This window comes from Loxodonta africana, chromosome 12 (genome assembly GCF_030014295.1).
Source record: "Loxodonta africana isolate mLoxAfr1 chromosome 12, mLoxAfr1.hap2, whole genome shotgun sequence".
NCBI lineage: Eukaryota > Metazoa > Chordata > Mammalia > Proboscidea > Elephantidae > Loxodonta > Loxodonta africana.
In genome coordinates this window covers 47,093,604-47,108,106 of record NC_087353.1, presented here as the reverse complement: position 1 = coordinate 47,108,106, position 14,503 = coordinate 47,093,604, and the positions used below count along the sequence as shown (strand labels likewise).

General features: G+C 42.7%; 1 protein-coding gene across 1 annotated transcript in view; it reads left to right on the top strand.

Moving 5' to 3' along the window:
- Window positions 1-642: 642 nt before the first annotated feature.
- Window positions 643-14,503, top strand: part of CAPN13 (calpain 13) — a 149,911-nt gene continuing 136,050 nt past the window's right edge. Inside the window, 1 exon segment of the mRNA XM_064294765.1 lies at window positions 643-840. Within this exon segment, the coding sequence (XP_064150835.1) occupies window positions 643-840 (198 nt within the window).

Genomic DNA, 14,503 nt, shown 5'->3' with positions numbered 1-14,503 from the left:
TCTTTCACTTCTCCACCTGGCAATTTTTTAATCTTCCTTCAAGACCCAATTCAGATGTGGCTGCCTCCAGGATAGTCATTCAGACTCTCCTGGGCAGTTTATGGCTTCTCTTCTTTACATCCACAGGACTTTGAAAACATTTTTCATTGAACAGTGTTTGTTCACTAACTAGTTTTTGAAATGTCTACTCTATCTTTTCCACTGATAATGAGCACCCGGGAGTTAAAGATCATGTCATATTTGTCTTTGGATTGCCCGCATTCGGAGGAGTGCTTGGTACAAGGTCAGTACTCAATAAATGTTCATTAAGTGTACAAATGCTCCCAAGTCCTTTTGCACATAGAGAGGAGCTGTACGGTATAGTAAGTTGAAAGCTGAACTGAGAGTAAAAAAAAAAAAAAAATTTTTTTTTTTTGAGAGTAAGGATGCCTGAATTCTAGTTCAAGCTTGACTGCCAAATGGCTATGTCAACAGGGACAGTATTTATGTGAGCCTCAGTCTCTTCATGTGCAAATGCAGGGGCATCTGAATGCCCTTTCAGGGCTCACATCTGAGGATGCAAAGGATTTGACAGCTCACACCTAAACATATCCCTTTTTCTTGACAGAAGGAGAACACTGCAGACATTATCTAAGGAGAGCTATGGCTCATAACCCAGAGCCTCTAGCCGAGACCTCAGTCATAAAGTTCAAGGACCAGGACTTTAAACACTCGCAATATCGTTGCCTAAGCAGGGGCCAGCTGTTTGAGGATGAGACATTTCCTGCCATGACTTCCTCTATAGACCTGCAGCTGCTCCAGGAGAAAGGCCTCCCCCACCAAGAATGGAAGCGCCCAAGGGTGAGTGAGGCCCCAGGAGCACACCTAACTCCTCCTCCCACTGAGCTGTCTGTCACAGCACCTCCCACTGGAAGGAAAGTAGGCAGAGACCCAGTGTGTAGGAATGGCCCGGACCAAACTGGAAGGAGGATGAAATTCATCTGGTCTGTCTGCAACAGTGTTGTATCACTCAGTTGGATGGAAAGACCCTGTACCAGGAAACAGAAGCCTTGGGCTTTCTAGTCTGTTCTAATATTGAGGAAGTCACTGGATTAAATGCTCGGGTTTTCTCATCTGAAAAACTGGAAACTATGAGGATGAAGATTGTAGTAGTTGGTCTCTAGGGTCCCTTCCACTTGCATAATTGAACCCGGTCTCTCAGCTCTCCTTTCTTTTTTTCTCTTCAGATGTCACTGCCTTTATTTATATTCTTTTCTCCTTTCCTGCTAGAATTTACTCAAAGAGAGGATATCATGTCAGTCATTTATGCTATAGAATGAATTTAAATAATTGCCTTACCTCTTTTAGTTGTATTTGTATTCTCAATCTTATAAAGACTCGATCACCTAAAAAAGAATTTCTGACATCAGCCATAAAATTAGGGAGGTATCGCAGCACAACATTCAAACCACCCTGACTCCAAATAACTCCAACTTCCAGCAAGGCAAGCCCTGCTGATTTATCTAGAACTACGGCAGGGATTAAGCACTTGGCTGCTAACTGAAAGGTTGGTGGTTCAAACCCACCCAGTGGCTCTGTGAGAGAAAGATGGGGGGATCTGCTCACATAAAGATTGTTGTTGTTAGGTGCCGTTGAGTTGCTTCTGACTCACAGTGACCCTGTGTACAACAGAACAAAACACTGCCTTGTCCTGCACCATCCTTAAAATCATTGCTTGAACCCACTGTTGCAGCCACTGCATCAATCCGTCTCGTCAATGGTCTTCCTCTTTTCTGCTCACCATCTACTTTACCAAGCCTGCTGTCCTTCTCCAGGGACTGATCCCTCCTGATAACACGTTCAAAGTATGTGAGATGAAGTCTTGCCATCTTTGCTACTAAGGAGCATTCTGGCTGTACTTCTTCCAAGACAGATTTGTTCGTTCTTTAGGAAATCCATGGTATATTCAATATTCTTCACCAACACCACAGTTCAAAGGCATCAGTTCTTCTTCAGTCTTCCTTATTCATTGCCCAGCTTTCGTATGCATATGAGGTGATTGAAAACACCATGGCTTGGGGCAGGCACACCTTAGTCCTTAAAGTGACATTGTTGCTTTTTAACACTTTAAAGAGGTCTTTTATGTAGTAAGCTAATTGTTGAGAGCACTGATTAAATGCCAAGCACGCCACTGAACAGTTTTGACAAAGCCATGTCTGGGTACACAGAAAAGGTATTACCTGATGATGCTTGTTAAGAGGCTATGCCATCCTTACTTTTTAAAACATCTGTCTGGCCTGTGGACTTATAATTCCGTTCTTCCTGTGGGAAAGAGTACTCAAAACCTCGAGTTCTAGGTGACACTTCTTGCCCTAATTTGGGTCAGATTTGCAGCTTTAGGGAAGGGAAGGCTAAGTGGGGACAGGTGGGGCTTGAGATGCTGCTTAAAGAAAGCTGGGGGTGTTTTGGCCTTCTAGGCTTATCAGCCAGAGGCAATAGGTGGCCCACCATGACGCTTTTTTTCTCATGTTCACCACCTAAGGAGAGCTGAGCCAGAGAACTCTATTTAAAGAAGTTCTGAAGGGTCATATTTTTTCCCTCCATTATTTTCAGAAGCCGAAATCCTTTTAGGGAGTGATTTTTGTTTCCTCACAAGGTGCTGAGCAATAGATGTAAGATCACATTTATAATGTTGTAGAGCTTTTAACATTTCTGTATAGAAAGGGTTGAGAGTTTTTTTAGGATCTAGTTCCAGAAACACCTCAGTTGTCTTTTGGGGGCAAGGAGAAACTGAGGTGAAAAGTGAAATGACACACCCAGAATCATGCCAAGCACCCAAAATAGAGGCATGCAGGGGCCAAATGCATTTTACTCTCATTTCTCTCCTCATGCAAAAGCATATACAAACTGTTCCAGGGGTCATTTTTCATTCCAGGACTTCTTTTAAAATGTATATGTAGACATATCTTATTTCTTTGTGCCCCTCATCATATCTGACAGCCTTCACATTTGCACAGTAGTTCCAGAACTTAGTGTGTCTTCTCTTACTTTGTCTACTTTGTTCTTTTCCTATTTTAAAGAAACTGCAACTGAGATTGAGACAGGTCATGTGACTTGCCCAAGGTGGCCTGGTTAGTGAGGGAAGGATCTAGGATTTAAAGTAAGCTTCCTGACACCAAATGCTACAGTTTTCCTCACATGGGCTTGTGTACCTAATAGGGACTCTGTTAGGATTTGGATGAATGAATAAATGAGTGAACAGATGAATGAATGACTCTACCTACAGGCCTGACTCAGATTCTAAGTTTCATATGTGCAATAGAAAGGTGGCACAATGGGTAAGCATTTGGCTGATAACCAAAAGGTCAGTGATTTGAACCTACCAGCTGCTCTGCAGGAGAAAGACCTCGTGATCTGCTTCAGTTAAGATTTCAGCCTAGGAAACCCTATTGATCAGTTCTACTCTGTTCTACAGGGTTGCTATGAGTCATAATCAACTTGACAACACACAGCAACACAACAACATGTGCAATAGAGAAACCTTGAACTGAACTGTTTACCAAGTGGGAAGGACACTGTACTCACCCATTTAGCACTGGGAAGACCTTGACTGCCGCAACTTATAGTTGTGACTGAAAAAAGGACCCACAGCCAGACTGGCCCAACCCTAATCATAATCACCAATGCTTATATGTACTGACTATAAGGCAGGCCTGTATAGAAAGGTACTATGAGGAGGTACTATTATTATTCCCATTTTACAGACAAGAAGCAGAAACAGAAAGCTGAGTGACCTGCCCAAAGTGAAACATGATGTATAACCACTGATGCGGCCCCAACGGCTCCTTAGATCATTGTCACATTCTGTTTTTTTCTAGCCAATGGGAAGTGCCACACTCTAGGCAACTGCTAATCCTACCATGGACATCATTCTTCCTTGAGTATTCATCCAGGTTGGATGCATTCAACAACAGCCCAAGAATCACGGGTGTGAGAATCAGGCTTAGCTTTCTATGCCTAGCATGGACAAGTTGTTTCATGCCCCGTAGTCCTCAGTTCTCCCCCTCTCTCTGTTTCTCTCTTGGTGTGTGTGTGTGTCTGTCTGCCTGTCTTTCTTTAGAAAATTTCCGATACTTTTAGCCTCCTAAATCAGGTTCTGTGACAGCTGACAATGCGCTGAGAAAATGGCACTGACAGAACCCAACTCATCAGTCTCATTACAAGGGACAACGCTGAGCATTGCACTTACATGTTGGCAATATCTATGTGATAGCTTCCCAAACTAAATTTGGTACTGTCAGGGATTGAATTTTGTCCCCCCAAAAACGTGTGTCAAGTTGGTTAGACCGTGTGTGCTTTTCCTCCATTTTGTGATTTTCCTATGTATTATAAATCATAATTTCTGCCTGTGGCTAAAGAGGATTAGGGTGGGATGTAACAGCCTTGTTCAGGCCACATTCCTGATCCAATGTAAAAGGATTTTCCCTGGGGTGTGGCCTGTACCACCTTTTATCTCTCAAGAGATAAAAGGAAAGGGAAGCAAGCAGAGATTTGGGGACCTCGTACCACCAAGAAAGCAGCACCAGGAGCAGAGTGCATCCTTTAGACACGGGGTCCTTGCACCTGAGAAGCTCTTCAACTGGGAGAAATTTGAGGACAAGGACCTTCTTCCAGAGCCGACAGAGAGAGAAAGCCTTCCCCTGCAGTTGATGCCCTGAATTTGGACTTGTAACCTACTAGACTGTGAAAAAGTAAATTTCTGTTTGTTAAAGCCATCCACTTGTGGTATTTCTGTTATGCCAGTACTAGAAGACTAAGACAGGAACTGAGAGTGATTTCCTTTTAGTAGACTATTTATTTTATGGATATAATAATAATAAATCCCATTTATCAAGTATGTACATGTGTTAGGTATTATGCCAAGCACTTTACACGCAACATCTCATTTAATTACCATAGGTTCTGTGAGGTAGATATTATTATCCTCATTAACTAGATCAGCACTGTCCAATAGAACTTTCTGCAGTGATGGAAGTGTTCTTTCTGCACTGTTCAGTACAGTGCTAATAGTCACAGGTGGCTATTGATCACCTGAAATGTGGTTAGTGCAACTGAGGGGTTGAACTTTTAATTTTTATCTAATTTGAATTAATTTAAATTTAAATACCCACATGTGGCTAATGGCTACAGTATTGGAAACACAAAACTGTAAATGGTAGATCTTCACAACACAGTCACCAACATGAGTCAGGTTGAGTGACTGAAATTTCACCTGGGTCCCCATTCTATAGTGAAAGAACATTTCAGTTTTCCACTGAGGAATGGGCTGTGGGTGCCCGGAGCTCAGCACTCAGCACCGTCGTGGACTCTGGCCCTTAGCCAAATCATTTAATCTTCTTATAGGGTAATTCATTAGAAATGATTCGCCTTGGGGCCCAAATGTGTTCTTCAGAATAGGTGGAGGCCAACAAAGTGGAGATATGAGTGGTGTGTGGTTCAGTCATGAAGACGTACCATAAGGCAGCAGATAACAGAGGTGACAGAAGGTGACTGTGCTTACAGTCAATACCATTGAATCAAAGAACTTTGATACCAATAAATCAAAGCCCTGTAGCAGAAATAGGAAAAGGAGTGGCTTCTTCCACCTGGCCCAGGCTGAACTGTGGCCACCGGCACTCACGAAGGGGGCTGTGTCTGAATGCTGAAATATTAAACACCTCTCATTCAAGAGCAGTACGCAGTCTGGGGAAGCATATAGGCAGCCTTGGAAAAGAATGCAGGAGTCACTGTTTAACATCCACAAAGTGATGTCACATTGGAAGAGACACCTCCACAGATGACTGAAGGACAGTCCCTGGTTCCTTACCACTTCATAGAGGGCACTTGCTAAGATTTCAGGGACTCTTGCATTACATGAACTTCTGGCATACCTAATAGAACAGAGATTGCCCAAACTTTGTTTTGAGAAAGGGCTCCACAATCGAGAACTAAGTTATTAAACTCACTTAATTGGTTGATTGCTGTTGGCTTCCTTCTATACAGATGGATGTTTCAGAGCCCTCAAAGGCCCAGTCCATCTTACAGAATAGAAGACTTTAACATGGAGAAGTCCCTGTCTGCTGGTGTGGCTCAGTGGTGAGGAGCAAAGCACAATCGAGGCAGTTGCCTGATTCATATCCTGCTTCCTGTGTGACCTTGAATAAAGGATTCAACCTCACTGGACATTGGAAACACTTGGGAAGCTTTATAAATCCTGAGCCTTAGCTCTCTCTGACCTACTAAATCAAAGCTGTGGAAGGCAGGCCAGCAGTCTACATGTCTGCAGAGTTCCTGGGTGTGTTTCTGAGTCAGGTGGAGACTGTACCTGATGCCGACAGTTCAGCCTGAATCTGACCTAGGGACTTATCACACTGACTTCTCCACTCCCTCAGTAGGGCCAGCATGGCTGGTGACAGGTGACCTGCCTGGGGCCAGGACATTTCCCTCTTCCCAGCCATCTGTGTCTATTTGTGAGCATTGTCTCAGTAAGTGAGTCTGGCAGATTAAAATGCTTCTGGCTATAATTTCCCTCTTTTCTGCCTTTGCTCTTTCTGGATTATCCAGCATCACTCTAATGTCCAGGGTGGGGAAGAATTAGACAGTATACTGTGAAAAAGACATTCTCAGGGCACAGGAGACATAAAAGTTGGTGTTTGTTCTGTGCCCAACTTTGATGCAAATGATTCCAGTGTTTCCCCAGAAACTTTCAGTAGTTGAGATCATTGCTATTTAACTATAATCATATTAAAGTATCCTTGCCTATAATTAGTTAAAATTTGATTCTCAATTTTGATTTTTATTGTATTGGTAAATCAGAAAAAGTCATTGTGTGTTTATCAAATGCCTTCATAGCATTCATTGAAATGGTGTAAGTTTTCCTCCCTTGCCCATTTAAGTGCTATTTTATGTTATTAGTTGTGCTGGTAGGAAACCATCCTTGCATTTGGTCTTCCTAGGGCAAACCCTGCTTTGTGGCAGTAGATTAGTCTCATAACATATTGTTGGTTTATTTACTGGGTGTTTTATTTAGAATTTGGGTATCTTTTCATAAGCGAAATCAATCTGTAATGTGTGTGTTCTAGCTCAGGTTAGACAACAAGGCTATGCTGTCCTCTTCTTTTTTTAAAGCACAGAAACTATAAATGACACAAGAATTGTCTATTTCTTGAAAGTTGGAGAGAACTCAGCAAGAAAACCGTATACTTGGAAGCCTTTACAAGGGTGTAGGAAAGGTTTTCTTTGAGAACTTTAAAATAATATTCCAAGGTTATTAGTCCTTCAGATTATTTACCTATTTTTCCCTTTTGCCTCACCCTTGAGACTGGCTCTTACAATCTGATGTGTTTCCCCTCTTCTGTAAAGTCTTTGAGGGCCCTGAGAGGAGGTGTCACTGTAGGGACAAAGAGTGTTGCTGTAGTTGGAGTCACAGACCACACCAGCAGTATAGACAAACACAGTAGACAATCCTTACACCCTGAAAAAGGCCAAGACCCATCAAAATGCCATGCCAACTAGAAGGGAAGAGGAAAACCAGGTGGCCACAGCAGACCAGCCATTAGGTGTGTCCAGGGCTTCTATTTGTTTCTTCATGAGGCCTAACAGATGAATTATATTCTGGTACTAATCTGGTACGTAGGTACAACATTTATCCTTTGCTATGGCACATGTCCAGCCTTGAACAGCTGTTAGAATGTCCATTAGGTTCTGAAGGACTCCTTTCCTCATTTGGGTGGTTTTGGCTGTCAGTAGCCACAAGCTTTCTCTGTTGTCACTAGGGCATGTTTAATAAAATTAGTTAAAGCTTCAATTTATCCCATTACTTCTAAGGAGCCAAGGTGGGGAAGAGGACAAAAACAGTTAGAAAGTAATCATACCAGTGGAAAAGACTATGTTTGGCCTACCTGGCTTTCACCATGGGGTAATTCAAAAGGTTTTGGTATAGTTTTCTAGACGGTTCCTGTAACATAGGGTAACACCAAAGTGCAGTGTCCTATCCAATTGTATGGTAACCAGGGCCATTGGATGCCATTGGAAGAGAGATACCCCCTGCCTTCCCATTGGGATTTTTATATTGTAACTAGTGGTGTTAGGTATTATCACCCCTTGGCAATGGGACGCAAGAATCCAGGCCACTATGCAGGCAAAGGACTTGGAGGGAGACTGGGGGGGGGGGGATTTGAGGAGGAGACAGGAGAACCCACGGGTTTTTCTTTGGTTCAAAACAGACAGAAGTAAGTTTCTCTAGTACACTTTGTTCAGGTACCAACCAACCTAAACCATCCCAGAGGTGGTAAACACCCTCTCGTGGCCGCACACCAAGAGCATTGTGGTCTCTCACTAAGATGTGGGTGCTCGCAACAATGTGAGTCCAGGAAAAGGTGATGTTGTGCTCCCCCCCCCCGTTATGCCCCATTTAGTAAAAGACGCTTCCATCCTCCCCTCGTGTCTCTCACAGCTGCCCAATCAGTTCTGTTCAGGGGCTCCACACTCCAAGGCATGCCTTCGGTGCTTGGGAAGGGGAGTAGTCCACAGACCCAGCAGCTGCTTTTGTTGTGGAGTACAGTGAAGCTGTCAGCCCACTCTAGGAAGAGGTTGGAAGCTGTGAAGGGAAGAATGCAGAGTAGGCTGTACCTACCAGCTGGAAAACAGGTGTGTAGTAGGTACCAAAGAAGTAAATCTTTCCCTTCTATTAGGATCACACTAGTGGCTTTCCCTCAGGTAGTGAAAACTGTGACTGCTGTAGGCATTTTTCCTGGTGGAGTGTACCATATGTACTGCCCCCGGGAAGTCACCTGAGAGGTTGTGAGTACAGTCACCAGTTTTGGTGTATGCCGGAAAAGGAGATCCACTTCTGTCCCTCATGGCATAGCTGTTGTTCCCTTCCACATGAAGCGTGACTGCCAAGGCCCTTGGTACAGTAGGATGTTGGGCTCCCACATTAGGCCGGCCAGTTCCTCTGCCTACAGAGGGGCAAAGTGACCAATCTGCACTGATGGGGTGACCCTCAACAGGTGCCAATAGATGGTTCCACTTCCCGGCGCCAGGTCCGGGGGTGTCTGGAGGACCATGTTGTTTTATTCCGGCAACAACCTTGGTGGTTATGCTTTTGGAGCCTGTGACATCTCTCAGATCATTGATGGAGGGTCACTCGGGGCTCCTAGTCTGGCATACAAGGCTAAAGTCCCAGTAAAAGCTGAGTTTATCAAACTCAGAGCCTCAGGCAACACCTTGGCCCACTCCTCCAGGGAAACCCTGCCTGTATTTGTATTTGTTGTTTTAGGACATCATTCTTCCTTCCCACCAGGCCTATAGCCTGGGGGTTGTAAGACAGGTGGTAATGCCACTGCACCTCATTCATGACTACCTATTCGCACATATCATGACCTGTAAAGTGTGTCCACTGGTCACTGTCAACCCTTCAGGGTATCCCGTACTTAACACTCAATTTTCGTAACCCCTTTGTTGTGACAGCCTGGTTTGCTCATTTACGCAGGAATGCCTGTGTCAAGCCTGTGAGGGTGTCCACATAAAGCACGCTTCGCTACTTCACTGGAGAGTAGAGATCCTGTATAATCTACCTGCCAGTCCATCACTGGCTCTGTTTTCTTCCATATCTTCCCAGCATCATGTGGCAGATGCCTTGGGCATCGGCAAGAGTACACAGGACAATTTTGCACAGCACCTACCAGATCACTGTACTTTACTGCTATGCCTGCCTCTTTGGCTATTTTCTAACCAACACAAGCACTATGGTGTCTGCTTTTCTGGTGAATTTAGTGGGCAGATTTCTCTTTGGGATGCACTGTTCTAACTTGTGTTATAGCGTCTGCTTCTTGATTTTCTGGCGGGGAAAGGGGTGAATGGGCTGTTGAAAAACAGGTCAGCATCCAGGGCTTGGAGTAATGCCAAATGTGCTGCCACAAGGCTTTCCCTCATAGGACTTTACCCATTATTGTCCATTGCTCTTCATGCCATTGGCCTATCTACATAGTTAGCCCACAGTTTACCCCCAAACTGTCTGTACACATGGTTAAGGGCCAGAGTTCATGGGTGATGACTATTCACTTGGTCCTTAATTCAGCCCATTGACTGCTTTGCCCTGAGCCAGTTCCAAACCAAATGGTATCAGTGGAGGCTTGCATAGCCACCGCTGTCTACAGTGGGGGCATACCTCGGCTGGAGCCATCTGTGTACTAGGCTTCTGCTTGTGGCAGAGCTTCCCCTCCCTTGGCATACTAGCCTGTGCAGGGGGCGGGGGTCATCTAGATATGTCACTGGACTAAGTACAGCCTGTAATCCTTGGGAAAATGGACTGGCAGAAAAGTCAGTGTGCTGTTGCAGGCATGTATGCTATTTGGTCAGTGTAGCTGTCTGGGTGACAGCCAATGATGGCTTGGAAAACAGCCCACTGACCCACTCATTTATGGGCAAAGCTGAGTGAAGGGTGACAACTCCTGCCCCTGTTAATGGCTCTACCTATATTGATTTTTTGCCTCCCTCCATGGTTAGGACCAAAACCCTAGGGGGCTTTAGTTTCCTCATGATCTTTCCACAATGCTCAGCCAAAGCTGTACTCGTCTAACCAGAAGGGTAACTCTTCCCGTATTGTGCCTAGTGTAATTAACTTGTGTAATTAACACCTTTGTTTTCTCAAAAGCTTGCTGCTGTTTATTACTCCAATCTCCAAAAGCACCCTTTTTTTTAACAGTTGTGGGGAATAAATACTCTCTAATACCCCAAAAGAGCCGTGAAGTCCTGTACTTCTTTTGGTGTCCTAGGGGTGAGATAAGCTTGTATCCTACTAACTATGGCTTCAGATAACACATGGATCTTACCTGACCTGAATTTTACTGATGTTCCTGGCCCCTGCACCTTATGAGAATTTATGGCCCATTCTCTCCCCTATAGGTGGATGATTAGGCTTTCTAGACACTCCTGTAACAGAAAAACATCTTCAGCAGTAAACATTGATAATTGGAACATGGAATGTACAAAGTATGAATCTAGGAAAATTGAAAGGCATCAAAAATGAAATAGAATGCATAAATATTGATTTCCTAGAAAAAAAAATTAAAAAAAAAAGGCATTAGTGAGCTGAAATGGGCTGGTAATGGCAATTTTGAGTCAGACAATCATACGGTCTACTATGCTGGAAACGACAAATTGAAGAGGAATGGCATCACATTCATCATTAAAAAGGACATTTCAAGATGTACCCTGAAGTGCAATGCTGCAGTGATAGTATAATATCCATACTACTGCAAGAAAGGCCAGTTAATATGACTATTATTCAGATTTATGAACCAACAAACCACTAAGGCCAAAGAAGAAGACATTGAAGATTTTTACCAGTTTCTGCAGTCTGAAATTAATCAAACATGCAATCAAGATGCACTTATAATTACTGGTGATTGGAATGGGAAAATTGGAAAAAAAGAAGGATCGGTAGTTGGAAAATACGGCCTTGGTGACAGAGATGACGCCGGAGATCATGTGATAGATTTTTGCACGATAAATGACTTCTTCATTGCAAATACCTTTTTTCAACAACATAAACAGCAACTATACACGCGGACTTCACCAGATGAAATACACAGGAATTAGATCACCTACATCTGTGGAAAGAGATGATGCAAAAGCTCAATATCATCAGTCAGTACAAGGCCAGCGGCTGACTGCAGAACAGACCATCAAATGCTCATATAAAAGTTGAAGTTGGAGGAAATTAGAACAAGTCCACGAGAGCCAAAGTATGACCTTGAGTATATCCCACCTGAATTTAGAGACCATCTCAAGAATAGATTTGATGCATTGAATGCTAATGACCAAAGACCAGAGGAGTTGCGACATTAAGGACATCATATATGAAGAAAGCAAGAGGTCATTAAAAAGACAGGAAAGGATGGGGGGTGGAGCCAAGATGGAGGACTAGGCAGACGCTACCTCGGATCCCTCTTACAACAAAGACACGGAAAAACAAGTGAATCGATCACATACATAACAATCTACGAACCCTGAACAACAAACACAGATTTAGAGATGGAGAACGAACTAATAAGGGGAAGCAGCGATTGTTTTCAGAGCCTGGAGCCAGCGTACCAGTCAGGTACGGCACAAGCACAGAGAGCTGCTCCACCCCCCTGAACTAACCCCAGGAGGGGGACCAGCCGGTTCCGCAGGTGGTGTGGGACGCAGCCGGTAGAAGAAGTACCCGGGAGGCAGTGACTGGTCTTGGAACGGAGAGAGCAGTGTCCCAGCTGGGGAACCATGCCACCGGGATTTGGACTGGACGCAGTGGATTTTCTGGAAAAACTAGTTTCCCAGTGATGGATCGGAGACAACAATCCATATCAAACCACTTAAAGAAGCAGACCATGACAGCTTCTCCAACCCCCCAAACAAAAGAATCAAAATCTTTCCCAAATGAAGATACAATCCTGGAATTATCAGATACAGAATATAAAAAACTAATTTACAGAATGCTTTAAGACATCACAAATGAAATAAGGCAAACTGCAGAAAAAGCCAAGGAACACACTGATAAAACTGTTGAAGAACTCAAAAAGATTATTCAAGAACATAGTGGAAAAATTAATAAGTTGCAAGAATCCATAGAGAGACAGCATTCAGAAATCCAAAAGATTAACAATAAAATTACAGAATTAGACAACGCAATAGGAAGTCAGAGGAGCAGACTCGAGCAATTAGAATGCAGACTGGGACATCTGGAGGAGCAGGGAATCAACACCAACATAGCTGAAAAAAAATCAGATAAAAGAATTTAAAAAAATGAAGAAACCCTAAGAATTATGTGGGACTCTATCAAGAAGGATAACCTGCGGGTGATTGGAGTCCCAGAACAGGGAGGGGGGACAGAAAACACAGAGAAAATAGTTGAAGAACTCCTGACAGAAAACTTCCCTGACATCCTGAAAGACGAAAGGATATCTATCCAAGATGCTCATCGAACCCCATTTAAGATTGATCCAAAAAGAAAAACACCAAGACATATTATCATCAAACTCACCGAAACCAAAGACAAACAGAAAATTTTAAAAGCAGCCAGGGAGAAAAGAAAGGTTTCCTTCAAGGGAGAATCAATAAGAATAAGTTCAGACTACTCAGCAGAAACCATGCAGGCAACAAGGGAATGGGACGACATATACAGAACACTGAAGGAGAAAAACTGCCAGCCAAGGATCATATATCCAGCAAAACTCTCTCTGAAATATGAAGGCAAAATTAAGATATTTACAGATAAACACAAGTTTAGAGAATTTGCAAAAACCAAACCAAAGCTACAAGAAATACTAAAGGATGTTGTTTGGTCAGAAAACCAATAATATCAGATATCAGCACAACACAAGGTCACAAAACAGAACGTCCTGATATCAACTCAAATAGGGAAATCACAAAAACAAACAAATTAAGATTAATTAAAAAAAAAATACACATAACAGGGAATCATGGAAGTCAATAGGTAAAAGATCACAATAATCGAAAAGAGGGACTAAATACAGGAGGCACTGAACTGCCATATGGAGAGTGATACAAGGCGATATAGAACAATACAAGTTAGGTTTTTACTTAGAAAAATAGGGGTAAATAATAAGGTAACCACAAAAAGGTATAACAACTCTATAACTCAAGATAAAAGCCAAGAAAAACGTAACGACTCAACTAACATAAAGTCAAACACTATGAAAATGAGGATCTCACAATTTACTAAGAAAAACGCCTCAGCACAAAAAACTATGTGGAAAAATGAAATTGTCAACAACACACATAAAAAGGCATCAAAATGACAGCACTAAAAACTTATTTATCTATAATTACCCTGAATGTAAATGGACTAAATGCACCAATAAAGAGACAGAGAGTCACAGACTGGATAAAGAAACACGATCCATCTATATGCTGCCTACAAGAGACACACCTTAGACTTAGAGACACAAACAAAATAAAACTCAAAGGATAGAAAAAAGTATATCAAGCGAACAATAAGCAAAAAAGAAGAGGAGTAGCAATATTAATTTCTGACAAAATAGACTTTAGACTTAAATCCACCACAAAGGATAAAGAAGGACACTATATAATGATAAAAGGGACAATTGATCAGGAAGACATAACCATATTAAATATTTATGCACCCAATGACAGGGCTGCAAGATACATAAATCAAATTTTAACAGAATTGAAAAGTGAGATAGATACCTCCACAATTATAGTAGGAGACTTCAACACACCACTTTCGGAGAAGGACAGGACATCCAGTAAGAAGCTCAATAGAGACACGGAAGATCTAATTACAACAATCAACCAACTTGACCTCATTGACTTATACAGAACTCTCCACCCAACTGCTGCAAAATATACTTTTTTTTCTAGCGCACATGGAACATTCTCTAGAATAGACCACATATTAGGTCATCAAACAAACCTTTGCAGAGTCCAAAACACCGAAATATTACAAAGCATCTTCTCA